The following is a 24,728-nucleotide window of genomic DNA, read 5'->3' as shown; positions in this document are numbered from 1 at the left end:
CGTTCAAAAACTTTAGATAATACGGGAGTTATGGAAATTGGGCAGTAATCAGTGGGACTTGAGCTACCACAAACACATTTACATAGTGGGGTAACATTACCAATTCTCCGACAAGTGCTAAAAGCTCCTCTTCTTGCTAACTCGCGCAAAATAACAGATAACTTTGGAGCTAAGAAATCTGCAGTCTTTATAAAAAACAAAGGAAAAATACCATTTGGGTCTACACCTCCATAAGCATCAAGGTCCATCAACAGAGCTTTAATTTCAAGAGATCGAAAAGCTAAACTATTTAGCCTCAGGAAAACAGGAATGAGGAAGTTAAAGTTTTTCATTACTCTGTTTACTGTCAAAAACATCAGCCAAAAGGGTTGCCTTTTCCTTTGGACAGTGAGTGACTGAGCCATCTAGTTTAAGTAGAGGAGGAACTTGCATCTACACCAAAGAGTGCAGATTTAAGGGTAGACCACCATTTATGTTCCTGAGTTGTACCAGAAAGTGTTTCTTTTATGGTTAAATTGTACTCCTTTTCAGTTGAGGCATAAACTCTCTGAGCAAAATCTCTAAACTGAGTATAGTTATTCCAGGTCAGATCTGACCTGTTACCCTTCCAAAGATGATAGGCCTCCTGCTTTTCCAAATTAGCATGTCTACAATCATCATTGAACCACAGTTTGTCCTTCACTCGGTACCTTAGCACACAAGAAGGGATACACCTATCAATTATGCTGACTAGAGTCTCATTCAAAGGGTCAACAGGATCTACACTAATATATAATTGGGACCAATTCAAGCACAAAAAATCATGCAAAATCTCATTCCAGTCTGTTTGAGATTTCATATAAATTTTACAAGAGTATGATACATCAGGGACAGGCTGGTCAGTCTTCACTACTAATGAAATCAAGGCATGATCAGATGTCCCGACTGGAGAACCAACCTTACAAGTTATAATGTCAGGGGAGTCAGTATATACGAGGTCCAAGCAATTACCGGACCTGTGAGTAACTTCACTTATGATTTGCCCATACCCTGATTTAGCGGCAAATTCTAAAGCTCTTAAGCCATGGCGATCGGTAGGAGAGATAGAACTTAACCACTCTCTATGGTGAGCAACAAAGACAAAAGAAGCCTTTCTATCATCTTCTTGTATCTTAGCCATCATGGTAAGAAGACAATCGAAGACAGCATCATCCATGTCTGGATTCCGGTATATCGAACACAAATGAAAGTTATTATGCCTGCCACAAACTTTTATTACCTGAATCTCATGACATCCACATTCATAGCAGGGTACTCAGCCCTAATATACACCGCCATTCCCCTGGCCCTAGGAAAGGCATCACATTTCAACATTATCGGCTTCTTAAAACCACTTATAAGGAGCTCAGATGAGTGCCTCATATTAGAAACCAAAGTTTCTGAGCACAAAAGAATATCATACTGTCTGGATTCGAGCTGTAAGGTCTTGAATATTTGCATGAAAAATCACGAATATTGCAATACAGAAGACGACATTGACGAAATCTAGGAGTTCGCTCAATGTCTCCAGACAGCATAAGAATTAATAGTAATAGAAAGAGACATCATACTTAAAAAGTAGATCAACAAGAATTATAACAAAAACAATATGTACAGAATCATGAATAAAGTGATTGATCAAACCCATAGACTATAAGAAAAAGTCGGAAAAACTGGTCAACATGGAGGAGCCGAAACATCATGCAAGGGTAAATACCCTCCAGGATAGCCACTTCAACTGAAGGGAGGACAGTAAGGATGGTTTTGAGAAGAAAAATAAATCAGATAAGGAAAAGACGACCTATTGATAAACCACCAAGCATCCATGGCCCTTCTTTTAAGCCTGCCCAACACAACATTTAATGAAAAAAAAGAGGAAGAAAAAAAATAAGATAGGATAGTGTGCCCGAGTGTACCCTCAAGCAAGAGAACTCTAACCCAAAACAGTGGAAGACCATGGTACAGAGGCTATGGCACTTCCCAACACTAGAGAACAATGGTTTAACTTTGGATGTCCTTCCCCTAGAAGAACTACTTAACATAGCTGAAGAGTCTCTTCTACCCTTACGAGGACGAAAGTACACAGAACAATTGCAGTACAGTAATTAGGCCCTCGGGTGAAGAAGTGTTTATTAATATCATTGTTGCCAGGCGTATGGGGAAAGACGAGAATCTGTAAAGATTAGGCCAGACTATTTGGTGTAAGTGTAGGCAAAGAAATAATAAGCCGTAACCAGAGGGAGGGATCCAATGCATTACTGTCTGGCCAGTCAAAGGATCCAATAACTCTCCAGAAGTAGTATCTCAACGGGCGGCTGGTACCCTGGCCAACCTACTTGATGTTCCGCGTTGCTCTTCAGTCAATTTGCAAAGTAATTATATCCATATTCAGGTCACTAACATCCAGTTTAAAAATACATCCAATATGAGATTCTGTGTCTGTAACATCTCTGTAACAAGAAGTCTTCGGAATTGACAGCTGGTAAACATACTAAATTCTGCAACTCTCCTTTCAAATTCATACAAAATCCTGTCGAGCTGATTTGTGTTTATGGAAGCAACAGGAAACTTAGAACTTTTGATGTTAATCCTTTTCTCTAGTGTAGGGATGTAAGTGATGTTAGAGTCCTTTAGAGATCTGAGACATACATAACATCAATATATATATGAAAGCATTTACTGAACTTATCATTTGATGCAAAGATTTCCCGAACCTTGCAATTCTAGATTCAGGTCATTCAGTTTAGATGTGATGTCTGTTAGAATGGAAGGTCAGCCAGCCATTCTGCATCATCGAGTTCTTCATACGAATCCCCTCTTTGTTGTGCGGAGCCCTTCGGTTTGGGAATTAGATGTTCAAATCTTTGAAGAACATTTCCTCTTAGCCAACGCACTTCCGGGAACAACACAAGGTCACCATACAGAGCTTCCACTTCATCTAGATATTTAAATAACCTATATTGAAGAGCTCTAGCTAATTGTTTTTATAACTGCCTTCATTACCTGCTAATAGTTAACACCTTTCGAACAAAGAACTTGCTGGTTTATAATACAGTGATAGGTATTAAACTTATGGAATGAGGCTTACATTTGCCCCTGTCTTTAATGGAGTTCCATCTGTTGCTATTGAGACAAGTTTTAAGGTGGAAGATTTGCCTCGTCAATGAAATTCTAAAAATCAAGAAAAACATCCACTCCACACGGTTATTTTCTTTCAGGGGTAAGAGCAATAATAAATCTGACAGTGTCATCTGAAAAAAAGAAAAATCATGCGCACAAATACACTTAAATGGGCCGTGTCCACAATGTCCATAGATTTATGGAAATGCCGACTGAAATACGTACATTCCTCAATGTCTGCTTTCATTTGATTAAAATCATTTCCCGACATCATTTCCTCCATACATGTGACCGTGTTCTCAGACAATGGCAAGGATTTGATTACATTTATGTTTTCGGCATTATTCTTGAAACTTTCAAACATATATTAAGACACTGCAAGCCAACACTCCTTCACTATTTCCCCATCCTCGAATGGTTTCTTCTTTTCGCAAGAATGTGTCAACATCAAATGTAGCAACGGTCGTTGCATAAGCTTAATCACAGGCCTCTGGAATATTTCTTGCTGAGCACGAGACTCAGATTTTAGCAGTTTCATTTCCACGATTCTCAAAGTACTGCCAGACGGATATTTAGTATCATAACTCTTGTGAAGTGTTACAAAATTCCTCTCTACTTGGCTTTTCTTAGATACAGCAACAGTTGAACGACAAATGAAGCACATGCATTTGCCTTTTATATTGGCGAGAAAATATTTCTTCCCATTCACCATGGAAAATGTAACTGTGACTTCTTTTCTTTGAACCTGATACCATTTTTGTTCTTTAATTTTCTTGCAACGCCACATTAATCCTAATTGCTGCATTGAAATATGTTCTGGATGGCCGTATCTTTTTACACTAAATTGTTGTTGTTTTTGTTGTAGAGTGGCGAAGCTTTCCGGCCAAACACGGGCTCTTGCAATCTTGAGGGGTCATAGTTAATAGAGACCAATGCGAACGGGAAAGTAGCCGAGTTAGTAAGGGACAGGAAATTCTTATGTATATAGAATCTGAGCTTGTTTACATGGGTAAAATCATCAATAGATAAGAGAACAATTGATTAAATGAGATGAAATTAATCACAAACAGAAGCGCATAAAGTGTTGGATACATGCATGCAGATAACACATAACTTTAATTCTTATTAGAAGAGAAAATTCTAAATAAATAATAAAAGCATTTCCTTAACATAAAATTTGATTCTGATGATTTGGGGTCGTATCTTTATTGATCAAATACATTTTGAGTAGTTAAGTCTACTCTCTCTCTCTCTCTCTCTCTCTCTCTCTCTCTCTCTCTCTCTCTCTCTCTCTCAAATCATGATAACATATTTCAGATTTTTTTGTACTCATAATGAATAAAGAAAGAGGTACCAAAATATATACAATTTTCATTATAACCATCGCGGCATCACATTATGGCTCTGCGGGCGCACATTATGCCCATGGCGCCCAAGAGATACAGAGTACAATTTGAAACCCTTAGTTGGATTCCTTATATTTCGTCACTTTTTATTATTTTTTTTATTTTTATTTCGTCTTTTTTTTAAATAGTTTTCTTTTTCATATTTGAAATATCTAAGCATAAGGTGTTGTGGTGGCCAAATTGGTAACGTCCCTACCTGGTGACTGCCAAACGGGGATTCGAGTCCCTCTCAAACTTGTTGGTTCCTTTAGTGGCTGCAATTCACCATCTTTGCGAGCTAAGGATGGGGTTTTGGGGAGCCTATAGGGCTACCTGCTGAGTCATCAGCAGCTATTGCCTGGCCTTCCCTAGTCCTAGCTTTGATGAACAGGGGGTTTGGGCGCTGACCATATGTATATATGGTCAGTCTCGAAGGTATTATCCTGCTTGTTAAGACAATGTCACTGCCCCTTGTCTTTGCCATTCATGAGTAACATTTAGACCAACCTTTTTATACTTTTTCATTCAAAACATAGGAACTTGATTTACACATGTTAATCCAACCATCATGTTGGAGGAAAAACATCTGGCCAGGAAGTGACATGTGATTGAAAGTGAAGGGTAAACCAAATATTACACACACTTTGAGAATAATATATTTAAGGAGATATATCAACATGAGCGTTTTGACGATTTTTGCCAATTTTGTTATCTTGGCTATTGGATAGTCTTATGGTGTAATCAAATATATATATATATATATATATATATATATATATATATATATATATATATATATATATATATATATATATATATATATATATGTATATACATACGAACCTTTTTGTACCTCTTTAAAAAAATGTTCTAACTATTTGTTTTCTGAAGAGGAAGGGAGATAGTCCCTTCGAAAGCTCAACATAAATTATGTATTTTAATGTGTGTATCTATCTATTTATATACATATATATATATATATATATATATATATATATATATATATATATACATATATATACATATATGTATATGTATATATACACACATACATATATATATATATATATATATATATATATATATATATATATATATATATATATATGAATTGACATGTTAAGGCCTTTCTCCTGCAGTAGACTCGAAACAGCTGCATTTGATATTGCTGTATATATAAATAAATATATATATATATATATATATATATATATATATATATATATATATATACATATATATATATATATATATATATATATATATATATATATATATATATATATATATATATATATATATATATATATATATATATAGCATTTTCTGCCGTTGGAGGTAGTGCCGTCAGTACACCTCATGCAGTGCACTGTGGACCTTTCTGAAGGGTCTTTACCACGTCCATTTGAAGCTGACACGAACACAATTTTTAGCCTTCTATTTTATCTCTCCTAAATGCAAGCCATATTGATTATATCCTACAATCAGGCAGTTCTATCGCCTTTTAACTCAACTTATGAGGTTTTCTGGCAGCTTCACCTCTGTGTCAACGATCTTCCCCGGCTTCAGCCCAGACCATAAGGCCTACCGTAGAATCTATTACTCTAACACTTCATTCATTACTGAAAAGAGGTGAAGCCAAAAGCTTTTTCATTTCAGGTTTTTATGAAGTCTTTTGGAATGAAGTTGCTTGTCTCCTTGGGTGCTTTCCAATCCTGGTTGTGACCACATTAGAAATTTAGAAACCAGTCACCCACTTTGTTCTCTCCGTCAACAGAGACACGATCCGTTAAATTTGAACTAAGTTTCCCCATCCGCCGTCTTCTCAGAGCATTCAAGAATGGTTATCCCAGTTAGAAGGGAATAAGGCGTACATATATTATATAAACTGTTTAAGAACTTAATAACTCACATCTCATATATATATATATATATATATATATATATATATATATATATATATATATATATATATATATATATATATATATATATATACTATATACAGTATATATACAAACAGTTGGAAGAAAAGTATTGGAAAAGAAGGGGTTTGATATCCATGAGTACGAAATGGACAAAGTATGGATTAATAGCACAGTCTGTATGGATGTGTTTAACGCGATTTTGATGCGCTTTCTGTGAAACTGTATGAAGCGACCAATACTTTGGAAGTTTTACCAAATGGGGTTCTACCCCAGTTTAGCTTTTGAAGAAAAATGGAGTCATCCTTTGTTAAGGGTAAAGGCTTATATTGATAGACTCTATGTCTTTGCATACCAACGTTAGTTTTTGTTTGTACTAGTGTAACTAGTGCAATACAGCATCTACTAATGAATCAGAATTTCCTATTACGAAATTTCAGAATTATGATTCCGAATAATGTGTTCATGTTTTATAAGAAAAGTTCCTCTTCGAAGTATTAAAACAAATAACAGTGAGTTTTAGATTATTCTCTCTCTCTCTCTCTCTCTCTCTCTCTCTCTCTCTCTCTCTCTCTCTCTCTCTCTCTCTCTCTCTCTCTCTCTCTCTCTCTTGAAATAAATTTTAGTCTTATGAGTACAGGAATATTTTAGTATGCTCCTAATATTAAGAATTTCATCATAGATTCGATCTAACTTGAAACCATAATTGACATATTATTTAATTCATTTACAGCCTGGGATGGAACAATTGTGATCAAAATTGAAACGAAAATGAAAAATGAAATTATACAATTAACAAAATAAGAGTATTAAAAGACTCAATGAATGCCCAAAAAAAAAAAAATTAAGTGAATTTTTGGACTGCAGCAAACCAATTACAGAATTGAAAGGCGATATTCTTTTCACTCAGATCAATGAATTGAAGAAAACAACAACAACAATCTGGAAACAAAACTACAAGGTCAAAATTTCAGTCAATTGTGAAGAGGACTAAAATTATTTCTCATGTCTTGATGATGGTAATAATGATTTCGTTGTGTTTATGACATTTTGGAAAGATTTTGGTGACAAAATTGTTTTTTGTGAGCAACTACACTAAATAGGTCCAAATCATATTCTATCAGAAGTGAATCAATGTGTAATTCAAGTCAATGCAGCTAAATACTTCATAAAATTTTGATAAACCTGAAATTGTTATTTTCTAAGGATATTCATCGGACTATTTTACAGAATGAAATAAGTAAAGCACTTCAGTTTCGTGTAATTGCTTTTGCATCTCTAATGAAATCTCAGCTCAAAGCTGAAGAAATTATAAAATCTATCCTTATGGGGTCCAAACATATTACCCTCAAAGCAAAGCTTTCATCCACCCATTGGTTCCATCACATTAGAGATCACTAAAAGCAATTTCCAAGAGGACAAAGTACTAGGAAGATAATGAGATAGATAAAAGAAATTAGAAACATTACTTACTTGGAGGTACAAATTTGGATGAACATAATTGGAGGATTACATTTCTGAGGGTCCTTTCTGACCGTTGCTGACTCCTTACGACTGCCTTGCAATGACTGACACGGGTCAGCAGAAGGTCACATCATGGCTGAGCTTGCACCATTTAATGTCATTGAAGATTTATACGAGTCGGTTATTCTTCCATTAATAACAGATCTACAGCAGCTGAACGTCTCTCGAAGGGAACCCATGCCTGTGCAAGTTAGTGTCCGGAGCTCATGCTCTGTACTGTCTTAGGATAAGAATCTATAGGTTAAGACTTTAGGTTAAGTTCCTACTAGGTTAAGCATACATTTAAGAATAGCTTAAGGTTAGGTTAAGATTAGATTAGCTTTATATCACTCTTCAGGAAGGCTTAGGAACAAACTGTTTATCCTCTTGAAAGCTTGGAAGAGCATCCCTCAAAACCCTTTAAAAGAATCAGAGATTTGGGGGGAGGGGAGGGGGGGGGGGGAGGTGACAATAGGTTTCAGACTAGGCCTTAACTCTCATATGAAATCCATAGTCTAATGTATTCCTCCATCGTTCATTGTTTTACTAATAATTAAGCTTTCCTCCATCATGCATCTTTTATTCATGAAAATTCTAATTTCTTGAAACTCATTCTTGCTCTTGGACTGCTTCTAGAAATCACCAAATTTCTGAATTTACTTATTCATTCAGTAAAATAATAAAAAAAAAAATCTTGCATTGTCATGAGACATGGTACACACGTTCTACGCCCTTTGAGTGCAATGGTTAACAAGCTGGACCAGACATCAAATTTGGTAACCCAAATGATATCAGTATCCAAGTAACTTTCGATCAGTGATTTAGGATCTCAAATCAAAAGTTCAAGTTTTTGTGATGATGTGAATAGATGTCAACATATCTAAGTGGAATGGCACTTGCGATGCTGCAGAAACTCCAAGATTCTGAATTTAGCTAACTTCCCTAGGCAAGAATCTCAGGAGCCTCGCTTCACACAAAACATTACCCAGATTAATGAGGACAATATCAATTGTTACTTTAATCTTCCGTGAATTTGCTATATGATCTTATTTGGAGTCATCCTTTTCATGCTTTTTATGCCAATTTGTTTTAGTGTTCTACTCACTACAACAAATTACTTTTTGTAACCACATTAGATGAGATGTTAGCACATATCCCCTTACAACTCAATTCCCACTAATTGGTGGATACGTTCCAAAAGACAATTTAACATTGCATTAATAGTGTAAAAGTAGCAAATACTTTCTTAACTACATATTTGGAAGCTTTAGTGAAACCAGAAGCTTAACATTGAAAGTATTTTAAAAATAGATAGTGGTGCATGTAGTTAATGAATCAAGTTTAATATACCTTTTGTGGAAGTTCTGAGGAAAACGCCCGAATGAATATAACGAAAGTAATTGGATGGTTTTGGTTATTCACTTATCAGCCAAATGCACAGAAATTCAATGTTTGACTTAGGGAAGATGGCTAGACAGTTGAAGTACTAACATATATCTACTGTCTACATTAATTTCTCTGCGTCAGAGATCTGTCTATGAACTACAGTACTTGGGCGAATTGCGGCACGGCCAAATATCTATTTAACAAGAATAAATAGCGCAAGATTATAAAAGTATGACGGTAAATTCTGAGCTAAAGCCTGTTTGACCTTTTTACCTATTTGTCTGGTCTTCGTGACGTCTATCTTCACCTGAGGTATTCTGTACCTTGAACTGCTCCAGTTTCTCTTCTTATCTCTTGGCTGGAAGAGATCCCATGACTTGGAAAACTCTATCCTTCTATCTTTAGTGTTATTTATACGTTTTTTTTTTCTAAATCCTTCTAAATTCTAGGGGTTAAAAGGTAATATTACAGTTTCATTATTCCTTGGGAACAAGAATTATACATATGCTTATTAAGAAACCCATAAAGCCCTGTGCGGGTTACCTTGAAAGAAATTCTTGGAATCCGCACTCCTCATTACGATAGTTTTCACCAAGATCAAACCATCACCGCTGTAGAATTGTTCAGTAAATTTATTTACAGTAATCTGAATCTATTACTAGTAAGTTTATTTGTTAGATTTAAGTAAAAAAGGACCAGTATTTTTTTTATATTAACTGCTGTTCTTTCTTGCAGGGCAAGGGGAAACGCCCATATAAGGTATGGGACAGCGGAAGGCAAATCCGGAAAGGTCTCGTCGTCTCCTCATTCAACGAATTGATAGAAAAAGGTATTACAAAATCAATAATGTAATGTTGATCCTTTAGTTTATCAGTCCTTATTGGCCAAGATCTCTTATCCAAACCAGAATTCCCTCATATGGCTTGCGACATTTTAAGTTTTACATTTTTAAGCGTTCGACATAAAGGAAACAAATGTGGATGAATGATTCAGGTACTGGATTTGAAAAGACATGGACCTAATTTATCTCATCGGTATTGGTATAGCAGAGTGGTAGTCTACACTTGGTCATTTGGAATTGTTAAGTTCTTAATATATATTACGTTTTAGTTTGTAAGTTAAATGACGGTTTTGACTGTATTTCAGCCCACAAGTCGCCATTTTGAGAAAGGATTGCCAAAGGCAACTTTATGAATTTGATCTGAAATGGTTTAGCAAATGGTATTGTCAAAATTTACGATTCATAATGATTGTCTGACTATAGTTGTCTAGGATGTCAAAAGAGAATATTTCGAGCAAAGATATCCTTTTACTTTCAAAGAATTTCTTAGAGATTATTAAGAAATTCGGGAAGTCGTCATTTCTAGATATATCAATGCAAGGTTTCTATGACATTGAGGAGTTAACATAAAGTAACCTTACATTCATCAATATCTATTCTAGACAGAATGAATGATTTATATTTTCTTCTAACTCTGATTTGGCCTCAATCAGACGGTCACAGCATATTGCCAGCCGAAACGAACGTGTAGTCTCTCTGTTGTTGTTCGCTTCTGCTAAAACTGAATCTTGTTCCTTTATGAGAAACTCAAATGAGAATGATTCGTAACAGCATTCGGAGGGTATAAAAAAAATGGACAAGTAGTATTCGAAACTAATCTAAAATAGCCTTTACAATATTTTCACAATGCCCCATTTCCTCATGCTGACCTCATAGCTGTAGAAAACGGCAAATAATGGAATTATTAGTACTAATACTAAAACATAAGGAATATAAAGAGAAATAGTAATGTATTCAATATTTAAATGAATAGAAATGATAGTAATATCAAGATCAGGTTGACCTGTTTATCTAGATTAATATTTGCTGTAAAACTGGATTTCCGTGAGAAATACTAATAGATCAAGTTTGATTTTTTGTATCTTGATACCAATAAATGGAGACGCTGAATACTTGAAGTTATCTATAAAAAAAGAAATAGAAAGTTCCCGTCTGAAGGGCCAAGGTAGGACATATGAGTGCCCTTCTTAAAAAAAATATGAAGTGTGGGGGTTTGCGAAGAGAAGTGGTTGGAAGAAGGTGTTGTCAGATGAGACAATTTTTTGCAACTTTCAGCATCTGGTGTTCGAACTTTGTCTCCATTAGCTGATAGTGGTGGAAATACTCAAGTAGTACATGCTTGCGAGGCTCCACCTTAATGAACGTAAGAGACTTGAATTTTGGCTCCTTGGTCTTACGAAGTTTTGCGTCAAGATGCTAAAAGGTGTCAAAACTGTGGATTCAAGATACATGAAGTAAGTGATCGTTGAATTGCCGAAGGTATGCTGCGTTTGTATTGCGCATCTTATAAAGTTGTTTTGATATGCACAGGCCACTGGAATGAGCAACCAAGTGTCCTTCATACTCAAGGCTTAAAGTGAAAAAAAAAAGGGATTTAGAATAATCAGGATGAAGACTCGGGTTCCACCCTTAGAGAAGTGATAGAGGTACGTCAGAAAGGATGGGAGATTGTGAGAGTTTGGGTAAACGTTGTCAGGAAGGACATTCCGAAACTGATAACTCCGTGATGATGTGTTTTTTCAGCTTCTTGAACACTTTTTCGCCATTTCCTTTGGTGGCTTCTCATATCTAAAAAACTCAGTGAGTAGTTTGAAATTTGTTCAGCTTATAAAGCTCTTGTGACTTATGGATCCAAAACCAGTTTTTAATTTAATGCTCAATAAAATCTCAGAATTTCAGAGCTGAAAAGGTTGCTAAACGGCTTACTGTTATTAGCTGTCTTTTCTTAGGTATTTTGTTAAACTACTCTCCAGCATCGGAAATAGATAATTAACATTGTTCATTTTACATACTATCTAACTTCCCAATTACATAGAAATCTAAAGAAACATATTTAAAATTTTCTTGATATTGCCGTTTATTATTATTCACAATCATCTAGCCATTACTAGTAGAACGTAGGATTCATACCCCCCAACCTAGAAGATGAGTGAATACTGTTGAAGTTAAGGTAAGAAAAAACAAGCAGAGTTATATTGACTCTATGAATATAGGTCCTATTTTAGATTAGCATATCAAATTGGATTGTCGTGCCTGATGTGCTGATATCTGTAGATCACTCTTCTAATTAGAGTAATAGCCTACTGGATTTAGCAAGGAAATTTATGTTCTGTGGACTATTATAACTCTGGGCTTCACACATTCAAGTTCTATTTCTGATCATTTTTTTATAGCATGTACTAAATTAAACAAATGAAATAATTTGAGTAAAGACCTCTCCATACATAATTGATGATTGTTTGTAAAAAACCTTTCTAAAACTTCCTCTTTGATAGTGAACGTGGGATCCTCATTTTTATGGAGTAGCATTCCATGTTAATGAAGTGGTTAAAATAATTCCTTTCTATCAGAACAGCTCTACCTGTGTAGTGGTCTCCAAATGATGGAAGCATAGATAAAGAATATCTTACCTCAGCTATCGGCAGTGTTGATTCAAATGTTATGTGGCATGGGCATCTGTATTCAATTACAGCCTCTGTTGGATGAAGCATCGTTTAAACAACCTGACTTTTGGTGAAGTGTTACGATCTTAAAATCGCTACAGGTTCTTTTAATAATTAAAATAAATGTTTCCAACAACACCTATTGAAATATGGGAAATGGATATAAAAAGAAACTCGCGAAAAATTACCACACATTTATTCACAAACTTACATAATGAAAATCAATGTTACCAATTCGTTTACTTTAACCGACAAATCAAATCAATCAAAACATCAACAGAAAAGGGGAACAGTCAGTAAGGTAGAAATACTTAAGGAATAGTTTTTTGCAGCTGCTGAGACGATACTGGTATGGAGACTTCAGGCTTGGGAACGTTGCAGATGGGTGGCTGAAGTTCAGATGAAACTGGCACGATGACCGGATTCGAAGACGTCACAAAAAGGGTGGCATCAAGATGGGACATCTGAAGTCTTCTCCAAGAATTCATTGATAGTGTTGAACTAAGGCAGGCTGCAGGCAGTGTGAGCTACTTCTCGTCACAAGCAGGGAGGGCTGGCTGCTTCAATTTGTCTCTTCTTCTCAGCCATAACAGGATTTTGGAGATAGGCTTTTGTTGTCTGAAGGGAAGGTTAGAATCTGGCTCTATCAGACTTCTAGTCTTCTCTGTTTCTTATCTCATGAGGACTTGGATCTCATCTACTTCGGACATAGTTCCTCTCTTGTTTTATGTCCTGTCCTATCTCTCTTGGACAATCTCTTCTTGAAGTTTATATACCCTATAGGAGGCATTAAATACAGTGGGCAGTGGTCATTTCCATAGGAGGCGATTTTTCAACAATTCTGTGTCTCTATTGGCTTCTCAGAAACGCCCACTTCGATCACGCCATGGAAGATTCTAGAAAAAATGTCTGATGCAATCTGGACCACGTGTTAAGTCGTAATAAAAGGGCAGCATGTGTCCTTCCATGACGACATATTTCATAAACAAGGATTTCCTTCAGGCACGGTTTCTCAAAATAAACTGACTCCACTAATTATATGATAACATGAAGACACCCTTACAATTTCCTCTTTTAACTATATGCGACTCTTACCATTGTACAATTCAACAAGAGGCCACCGGGTAAAATATAGTGACTAAATAGAATCATGAGGAAACTCCTGGTTTCGGTGTTATAGATTAGCTTTACATTTCTCCAATCTCTTAAAATTTCTTAAAACATTGATTTTTAAAATAACCTGATTATGGGGCATCCACTGTACCATCTAGTACCCTACATAATCTCGATATCAGTCTCAAAAGCTTTATCAAGAGCAAGTGAACTCTGTCTTTTACACACAAGGTTGGTAATTGACAATGGGTAATCAGACTAGTTCTGTATCTACATGTGGAAATTACCGATTATATAATTCCGTTGGACGGGATGGTAGCTCATCCTTTAGCTGACACCATCTCATTAAAAAATAAAATTTTTTGCTAATGGTTTTCACTTCCCAAATAAAAATCTTATTTGAAAAAAAGATAGGCCATTTTCCGACCACCAGGACACCTTTCAGATGCCAAAAAGTACCATTTCTAAAGATGAAAAACTGCCACCAATTCTAAATTCCTATTTCCAAAAGTATAAAGCAGGTTTCCAAGTCGCAAGTGCCATTTCTAAAGAGAAGATTACTGAATATGGGAATGGCGGCGAAGAGTCTTACCATATCATCACCATTCTCGTATCGTTTTTTACGCTTTATTTTCTACATATATCTATTTAGCTTTTTTCTGAGTAATCTCCGTGTGTTCTATTTATTTTTATATAAATATTTTCCCATGTTATGTTTTCCTTTCTTTTTTTTCTAAGGCAAACACTTACTTTTACGAAAGCTTACTTTAAAGCTTAGTAGAAATTTTAAGAATTCATTTGAACGTTACCCCAATGTTTATAGTGATGGTAAAATACTGTAGCCTACTTCTGTAAAATTGCTAACCACATGTAGTTTTCAGGGTATTTGATATCTTCCTTGACCTTTGACCAGCTAAAATGACTACGTTGCAATGTCGAGAAGAAATGTAATCAAGACCTTTCCTTACAGGCCGAGAAAAATTAGAACTTGGTGAGGTACGCATTAAAGTTGTGTTGGAAGCAGATGGAACCCAAGTCGAAGACGCAGAGTACTTTTGCACCCTACCGGAAAACACCGTCTTCCTCCTTCTACGACAAGGGGAGCACTGGTACCCTGCTGGCGTAGAGGTCTTAAGACAAGGTAAAGTAACCAATTTCACTTTCATAGATCTTCCGCTGTTTCTTGCCTGTGGATATGTGTGTGCTGTTTCTCACCTTTTGTAAAGCTGTGATGTTTCTTTCACTCTTGGTGTATTTGTTCATGTAGCTTCCGACGATGGCCGTCTATATTTGTTTTATTTCTTATGTTTTTGTCGAGATGTCAGGTTTACATTTACCTTACTTAAAAAGATTCTATTGATATTTGTTGCCCTTGTTTAATTTTGAATTAATTTTCCTTATGCTTTCTCGTTATTTTGGCTCTGAAGTTATAGGCTCAAAAAATTCTAAATTTGTTAGGATCATGTGCATAGACGTACAACGAAGAAAGATAAAATAGAGTACTGAAAAAAAAAATAACATAATTAAGGAATAACAATTGAAATGGCGTTTAAAGACAGAGAACCCATAGTCTCTTCAGCAATTTTGCAATATCGCATTAACATGGCTAATTTCCCTTAGATCTTAGGTATGTATGATATTATAGACAATGGTCTTTATGTCTCCATTCTGATAAGTGGTATTTGAAGAATGGAATGAACGATGGAGCCGAACAAGACAGGAGAAAATAAAAATGAACAATGAATGGCATTGGCTTCGAAGACCGTCTCTATCTCGGCTGACATTGTCAGCGATATCCTTGATGCTTCTCTATCTGCTGTCTTCGCTACTTCCTTCACCTGGTCTTTATTCTTTGGCCTTTTCATATATGTTTAATCAATTTCAGTTGGATTCTAAATTTTAACATTGATAGTCAGGTGTATTTAGTTTGCTTTCAGATCTTTAGGAACAGCCATAGACGTTAAAACATAGGATTACTGCACATTTCCCTTTAGGAGGTATCCGAGTTTTCTAGTTTAAATGCGAGGTAGAAAGTTTAAACTTATCTAAAAAGTGTTTTAGCCAGGAAAACAAATATTTCTTTGAATCACGGTATCTTAATGTGGTAAGATTCGGTGTTACCTGTAGTCCTATTTCTTAACTGAAAAGAAACTTCTGTGCTCTGGAAAAGGAAAAGAAAAAGCCCGAAAGGTTGAATCTGCAAATAAAATATCCATTCTTAAAACATCCCTACAATGAGCAATTTCACATCGAACAGAAAGGTGGAAAAAAAAAAACAGGGAAAACGAGACAATGAAAATATTAGTTCTTTATCACCTTGAGTATAATTATGTCTGTTTTCCGTGATCTTTTTGTCGAACCCATTCAATTTCCCATATATACCCTTTTTATATATTGTTTGCATAAAAGTCCATTGCTTAAACAATGTGAGAAAGAAATATTTCGTATTCTAACTCAAAGGTATTAGATACTTTATCACCAGCTCTAAGCGATAACTTTATGCCCAGACGCGAATATTTGTTAGTTCAAATTACATTCTTACTCTTAGAAAACGCTGAAAGTAGCTCTCTAGTGCTGCCTAGTGGCAAATATAAGTCGAATAGATCTAAATCAACGTTGCTCATTGCTTAATTTAATCATATCCTAACCAATTAATTTTTCAAGTACCGTTGTACGCCTGATAATGTGTTAGGACTTGTAAGCAACTTGTCCGCAAATGCTATGGATTGCTTTTGCCGTTGTCCAGGGAAAAGCAAGACCCAACTTAACTGAATTGTATCCTACTTATTCAGCTCGATTGAAAGAGTTTGAATCACTGTAGAATTTTATTTGTTTTGTCTTTCCTCATAAGGTAGTCGATGAAATTTCACTCGTTAAATATATCATAACAAAATTTGTTTTCCTTGAGCTCTGGATGTCATCGTCTAATAGAGTAGTCCTGGTATGAGAAGCAAATGGCGGCATCTAGAATCGTGTCGTGGCTCTCTTACTACACGGAATTTCAGGTGATGTCAATGAATGCGTAATGTACTTCAAAGAAGGAATTGCATGAAGCTAATAATGACAATTTCAAGGCAGGCTTAGGTGAAACGACGAAATAAAGAATAAACTGCAAAAGATACTCTTGAAAATTAAATAAGTTATGATTATTATTACCAATGTTAAACAGATAAGAATGAACCAGGGAAATGAATGTGTAATTCGTTTTTTTTTAATAATCTCTTAGTAAAGGTGAAGAGGTGAACAATAAATTAAATGATTAAATAACTGAGCACAGTAAATGATTCTCTAAGTAGGAACATTTTAAAATACACTAGGTTGATGTTTATTAGACATGTATATTTTTTAGCCTGCAAACATATATGTGTATACTATATATATATATATATATATATATATATATATATATATATATATATATATATATATATATATATATATATATATACACACAAACACACACACACATATATATATATATAAATACATACTGTATATATATATATATATATATGTATATATATATATATATATATATATATATATACATATATACATGTATATATATATGTGTGTGTGCGTGTGTATATGTGTATATATATATACATACACACACGCGCATATATATATATATATATATATATATATATATACACACACACACACATATATATATATATATATATATATATATATATATATATATATATATATATATATATATATATATATATCGCACATACAATTAAAGGAATTACTGAAAATTTCGAAATCATATACAGGGAGAAATAAGTATATTATATTGGGCTCTAAACATCGAAAGTGAGGGAGACATTAATCGAATATGAAACCGCATTATGAAAAATATGAGAAGAGATTGGAGACTAATGTTATTTAACCGATGGTAAATAGTAGATGTCTTTGAGTTATTCATTATCATTTCTAAGGAAGGCTTTGAGATAGGCAGTGAGTTGTATGTATGTGATAGAGATTAGTATGCCTACTAGATAGCAATTGTATAGAAGTGTAGTGGAATCTTAGCTGGAAGGGTTATAAATAGAATTCAAATCAGAGAAAGTCTAAAAAATATATGTATGGATATTTGCCCAGGTTTTAGCCTCATCCAGCGAGGATTCTTGTGCTAGTAGAAGCACCTAAGAAGTTCTTTATCTTTCCCGTAGTTGATAGGAGGTGATCTTTATAAGATTGTATAGTAATGCCTTTCTTTTTCCCACCAACGCAGAACCGTGTTGTTGGAAAAGATGTCTCAGACATAAACATGGCGACAGAAAGCGCTCTGCCTCACTGAATGCGCTCCAATTTTGCTCAGGTTACTTCGTGCCAGGTGTAGTTCATCTATGACGTCTCTATATAAATTATATACATATAAAAATATATACTTCCCCATTGTTAGCATAGGACACTGTTAATAGCATATCCCTCTCAACACGAGGCCAGAAACAAATTAGTTAACCCTTATAAGCTTTAAAGATACAAGCACCGTGTACTTCCTGTTCAGAAAATTCACATTAGCTGTTCGACACTTACACTGTTCAATATTTGAGGATTAAGAAACATTTACAAATTAATAGTAAATTCTATTTTGATTTGCACTCACTTGATAACATGTGATTGAAATCAAACAGGCTTGTATCTACTTCTAAACACCTATATTTACATATATATTTCAAAATATTTAATTGTATGAGGACTGAGGATCAAAGTTAAATAGTCATCAGGAAAACTATTTGATTCAATAAGAAAATGTTGCCTGTATTCAATAAAACCCACATGCAAAACAGGCTTTCAATTAGGAGAGTCTCAAATGAACTCAAATGTAACAGTAGATTACACTTCTGTTACGTGTAAGCGTGAGGGCCTTAAAATATAGTTAGTTCTGAAAGTTATTAAAACTGCTTCCAGTGCAAAATGACTCATCAGAACTAACGAAGAGTTTTGCTTTCTGTTTCATATGTAATTTGACTTCGATCCCTCTCATGGTTCACCGTGGAATTTTTCCAAACAATTTCATCTGTTATTCATAGATACTTTTTTCAAGGTCATTATTAGAAGAACTTTGTTGTGTTTTCTACCATATTTTTCGATGGCGTCTTAGTTATAAGAATAACTTTCCCGAATCCAAAGGGATTTCATCTTCCCAATGTATGCCCTGAACAGCGGGCTTCTCCCTTTCTTGAAATAGATTGCTACTCCCACCCTTGAAGTAACTCCAAGGGTTGACCAAAGTACATTACAAAGTATGTGAGATACTAAATCGGAAATATTACTCTGTTTTTTAGCATGCAAACAACCATTCCAGCTTAATATTGCCATAACTTAACAACAGATGTTTTGTTTTTATCTGTCAGTGAAAGCTGCAGGTACAACAGTGCAGAATCGCCGCCCCGTTTGTAGTAGATTGCTATTCATCCAGGACCTAGTCATAGCTTAAGTGTGTTACAGTCATAAAACCCGTAAGGAAGTATATAACATTACTTCAATATTTGATTTGTAGTTGACATTAGCATGATCTACCCTTGCTATTAGGTTATGATTGGTATTTCGCGATAACTCATCTAGACACAAGAACCATTTCCATCTGAGCAGCTAATGTCAGGCAAAACCATCCGACTATGAACCGCGTGGCTACTCCTGGAGTGATGGAAACTCTTCTGGTCTTTATGCCTTTACTTTAAATGTTGTAGTAGAATAGTTTAGTTTCTGTGTTGCCACTGTCTGGAGAATTCCTGATGACGTCTCCGTGGAGATGAAATGATAGTCCTCCGCTTGTACTTCCTCTAGCGTTGGGTGCAATGACACATCTCCTTGGACGGATTTGGCCCCGTGTGCGGCATGTTTATGTTTGCTAAACTGCATGAGCAATGGAAGATCAAATGGTGCTCTGCACAGGATAACTTATACCGGAGTACTCTCCGAGATGTACTGCTTCATTTACCAAGTGGGTATTGCAGATGAAGTTTCGCCACTTCCGGGAAGAAGCAAGCAGACCAGCCCAAAAAAATAACACCCGCAAAAGAAATATTTAATGCAATAATTATTCTTTTGGCTTATTGTAATATGCTGCTACCTAGATCCGAAGAGTTCTTGTCTTTTCAAAAGACTCCAGCATCTTAAATCTCCCCATACAAGTGGATTGAGGCTAGACTGGAATAAAAGGTCAGTTCCCCTTTTTTTTGGTTAATGTTTCTGACAGCTTTCTACATGGTAAAAGGACATCAGTCAGCTTACATATTGTATACTTCATATTTTGATTGAAAGATTCTTCACCCATAAGGGGCTCTTTAAGAGAAAACACCATTGAAGATATTCGCTAAGATACTAGTTACTGAAGGTATAAAAAATAATGGAACAAAGCGATATTTTATCAAATGGAAAATATGTACAATATAAACAAAACAAATAAACTGACAGTTGATAAATGTTACAAATGGCCGCAGAGATTCTATATGCAAACATTTATACTTATCTATCTATCTATCTATCTATCTATCTATCTATATATATATATATATATATATATATATATATATATATATATATATATATATATATATATATATATATATATATATATATGTACATATATATGTATATATATATGTGTGTGTATTTTCATATGTATGTATATTGTATATATGTATATTGTATATATGTACATATGAATACATGTATATCCTTTATACATATTCCATATAAATTCAAATGATTCACTCTCGAATAACAAACTAAGAAAGTCTGGGAAGATTCAGAAACGGAAATTTGTAGTTTGTAACATAAAGTACCATATTATAAATCGATTACAGTAGTCGAAATTATGGTAGAAAACGTCTTTTATCACCATTATAAATTCCCAGGCAAATAACTCAGCATTTGTAATAATGAAAATCTGCTTTTCTCTTCAATCAATTTAGAAATTTTCTCTAGTTTGTGGCAGTCATTTCCAAAATGTCATTGGTTTCGTCCTAGTCTTCTCCAGTTACATGTCATCATCTTTGGATTTCAGGTGTTCATTCCTAATGGTGACATCCTGTGGCTTACTGTGCACATTTAGCAGATGGAAGACTTCAAAGAGGTTAAAAATTCAAATTTCTTTTTACCTAAGAATGTTTATCTTTTTTTAAATTATAGTATTCATCGGTCAGAAAGTTATCAGTCTCTTCTATTGCGATAAAGTGAAACTGAACAGAAATCAGAAGTTGCACTTCGTCTGTTTGTGTTTTTTTGCAATGATACCCAAGTTATATGTGATGTTTGTAAGTTTGGAATTGTGTCACTGTGAGTGAACGCTCTTTTATCGATGGCCCCTTTTCCTTTGGAAATAACTTTGTGATGATTCATCGGATTTTTCAAATGAAGAATATTTCTGTTTTTATTTTAGGCGGATGTACTCTCTTGATCTTAAAGAAAGAAATGAGATAAAGAAAAAAATAGCTTTCGGCTTGATGGAGGCTGTAATTGCTTCCACTAATGGAAAATCAGCCTTCAAGTTCCAAAGAGATTTCATTAATAAGCAACATTGCAAAAGTGAGCATATTATCATTTTTAAGATTTAATTAGCAGTACTGCAGCCATGACTCATAGAAAAGCAAAATATGTCAAGCTCAGCAACTTACAGATAGTCTTTCATAGGAAATTGTATTTGCGAAACCTTATGATTCATTGGATGAATGTAACCATGAAGTGACTCTGCAACATTTGTAAAGCGAAACTAGTCGGTAATCAGTCAAACACTTGAGGAGGAAAGTGCTTCATATTAGATAACATTAGAAACTTTGAAGACGTTAAGTCCTTTTGATAAAACTAGCACTCTTGCCAAGTATTGATGTTTTTATTTTCTTATTGTTATTAATGCTATTTCTATTTAGAATGAACAAAAAATAAATAGAAGAAGCGTAAGTGGCAACTGATTTGCAAAGCCAGCAAACAAGAAAAGCAATTTGTAAAAGAAAAAAGAAGAAGAATACACAGGGACTTGAGAAAATCTTTTACAGGTTTTATTTGTTCGAATTCGATATGAAAATCTTTCACAAAAATTTTAGCGTTTCGATGTCCACCACAAATTCCACTCTATAAAGATGAATTTAATCGGTAACAATGAATTAATTGATATAAGATTATATGAATTAGCAATGGTACAAAGCACTGTCAATGATGATGCATTAAGATTATGTAACTGAGGTATGAAACGGACGGTTTTAAAGGTTTAGAAGTCTCTTATGAATTACATGGGAAAGGAACAGTGACAATGCACTAGAAGAACAATGCCAAACAGACTGACCACCCACACACACACACACACACACACATATATATATATATATATATATATATATATATATATATATATATATATATATATATATATATATATATATATATATATATATATACTGTATATATATAAATACCATCAGCTTCAAAGTCTCTTCTCTACACAAGCTAGGACCAGGGAGGGCCAGGCAATGGCTGCTGATGACTCAGCAGGTAAGACCTTTAGGCTCCTTCAACGCCCTCTCCTTAGCACACAAGGATGAAGAGGTTGCAGACACTACAGCACACTATAGAGCTTAAGAGGCTCTTGAACCCCCGTCCAGTCCAGGAGATCGCTAGGCAATGATGTATGCAATAGACTGCCGCAACCTATAGCAGAATATTGTAAAAGAAGAAAAATTTAATGCCAGAAAACCAGCAACATAGCTTATGTGTATGTATATATATATATATATATATATATATATATATATATATATATATATATATATATATATATATATATATATATGTAAATACACACACACACACACACACACACACACACACACACATATATATATATATATATATATATATATATATATATATATATATATATATACATATATAATGTATATAATATACACATACCGTGCTAGGCAGTATATCTTAGCAATCCATGTTTAGCAACAGTTATACTCGTATAAGTGGTGGAGTAATGAGACCTTTGGGTGTGGAGGAAATGCCCCCTTAAATCTCGATGAAGTCACTGTCAGAAGGGTGATTGATTGGGTTTAAGGCGAAGGACAAACTGTCTCTCCGGCTTTTACTCCTGATGTCTGGTGGTTTATCTTACTAGAATTAGTATGGACTGCCAATGTCACTTGCCGTAGTTAGATAGGCAGTGTGGATCACAAGGAACTGGCTATCCTTTGATGTATCTAGCCAATGAATCCTCTATGGATTTAGTCAGTTATGGAAAGAGAAAATTACAAAATGGCCCCCAGTCCAGGGCATAGCAGGGTGCTAAGAATCTCCCGGGTTATAATCACTAAAGAAAAATTGAAAATAGGTAATTGGAATGTTAGAACCATGAATCAGATTGGGAAGTTACAGCAAGTGGAGAGTGAATTTATGGACTATAGTTAAGATATTTTGGCCTTAAGTGAAACACGTTGTAAGGGGATTGGTAAGGAACCTTTAAACCAAGGCAATATATATTTACTCAAGAAGATCACATGAAGTTGGAAGAGAAGGGGTAGGAATGATGATGACACCAAGAGCAGAAAAGGCATTAACTTAGAGGAGAGCTGTAAATAGTAGACTGTTACTAGCAAAGTTCAAATCGAAGCAGAGGAATATGAGTATTATAGTTTGCTATGCCCTAACAAATTATTCTCATGAAAGGAAAGATGAATACTATGAAGAACTGCAGAGGGTAATCGATGAGATCCCTGAGCGAGATATGAAAATCGTGATTGGCGACTTCAATGCTAAAGTTTGGAGAAATAATCAAGGGATAGAGAATGTGATGGGGCTTAAGGGTCTTGGCAAAGTTGCAAATGAAAATGGAGCACATTTCATAAGTTTCTGTTCAGCAAACTATCTTGTCATTGGAGGTAGGTATTCTTTTTCAACACATGAACATCCACAAGTATACATGGACTTCACCATGTGCCAATTACAAAAACCAGATAGACCCCGTTGCTATCAATAAAGAGAGAAGGATGACTCTGAGAAATGTAAGAAGCTGTTGAGGTGAAGATATTGGTAGTGATCACCAGCTCCCCATTGCCACACTGAAATTAAATCTGAGAGCACCCAACAGAAAGATGGATAGAAGCTTTCATAACAAGAGCACAGAGAAACATTTGCAATTGGAGGGATCAATTTGCAGTCTCAGAAACTTTAAGAGACGAAGAACAGACAATTTATGGAGAATGGTGTGATATTAAGAACATATATCAGTCAGTTGGTAGTGAAGGCTTGGGACACACAGTTACAAGGAAAGAGCCATGGATATTGAATGATACTTGGGATACTATAAAAAGGAGACTAAGACAGAAATTGATAGTTGAATGTTTTCGAGGAAGTAATGAAAATTACAAGGTAGAGCATGCTAAGTATTCTAGTATTGATAGTGAGTTCAAAAGAAAGGCCAGGAATGAGAGCAGATAAGGCTGACAAAGCCATGAATTCAGGAAGTGGCTATAGTGTAAGAATTGCTCATAAAATTATTAATGAAATCTCGACGGGGGAAAATAAGAAGCATATACCCATCAAAAAGAGAGATGGCTCTGTTATAGAAACAGAAGATGAAGACAGACAACGTTTGATGGAACACTTAAGTGAGGTTATGAATAGGAGATAAGGGAATAATTTGATTGATATACCTGAAGCTGATAAAGACCTTGATGTTCCCATGAATGAAGTTGAAGCTATCCTAAAAAAAAAAAAAAAAACTAAAGAGATGGAAAGCCCCGGGATACAATGGAATAAC

General features: G+C 34.9%; 1 protein-coding gene across 2 annotated transcripts in view; it reads left to right on the top strand.

The window, feature by feature from the left end:
* Nucleotides 1-24,728, top strand: part of Drep2 (DNA fragmentation factor-related protein 2) — a 171,007-nt gene that overhangs the window by 74,069 nt on the left and 72,210 nt on the right. For both annotated transcript variants that reach the window (XM_068378784.1, XM_068378783.1), the window contains exons 2-3: nucleotides 10,073-10,166; nucleotides 14,925-15,095. In XM_068378784.1, coding sequence (XP_068234885.1) covers nucleotides 10,073-10,166; nucleotides 14,925-15,095 — 265 coding nt within the window. The remainder of the gene's footprint in view (nucleotides 1-10,072; nucleotides 10,167-14,924; nucleotides 15,096-24,728) is intronic.

Source organism: Palaemon carinicauda, chromosome 8 (genome assembly GCF_036898095.1).
Source record: "Palaemon carinicauda isolate YSFRI2023 chromosome 8, ASM3689809v2, whole genome shotgun sequence".
NCBI classification, from domain to species: Eukaryota; Metazoa; Arthropoda; class Malacostraca; order Decapoda; family Palaemonidae; genus Palaemon; species Palaemon carinicauda.
The sequence above is the reverse complement of the archived record's forward strand: the minus strand, read 5'-3'. Positions and strand labels throughout refer to the sequence as shown.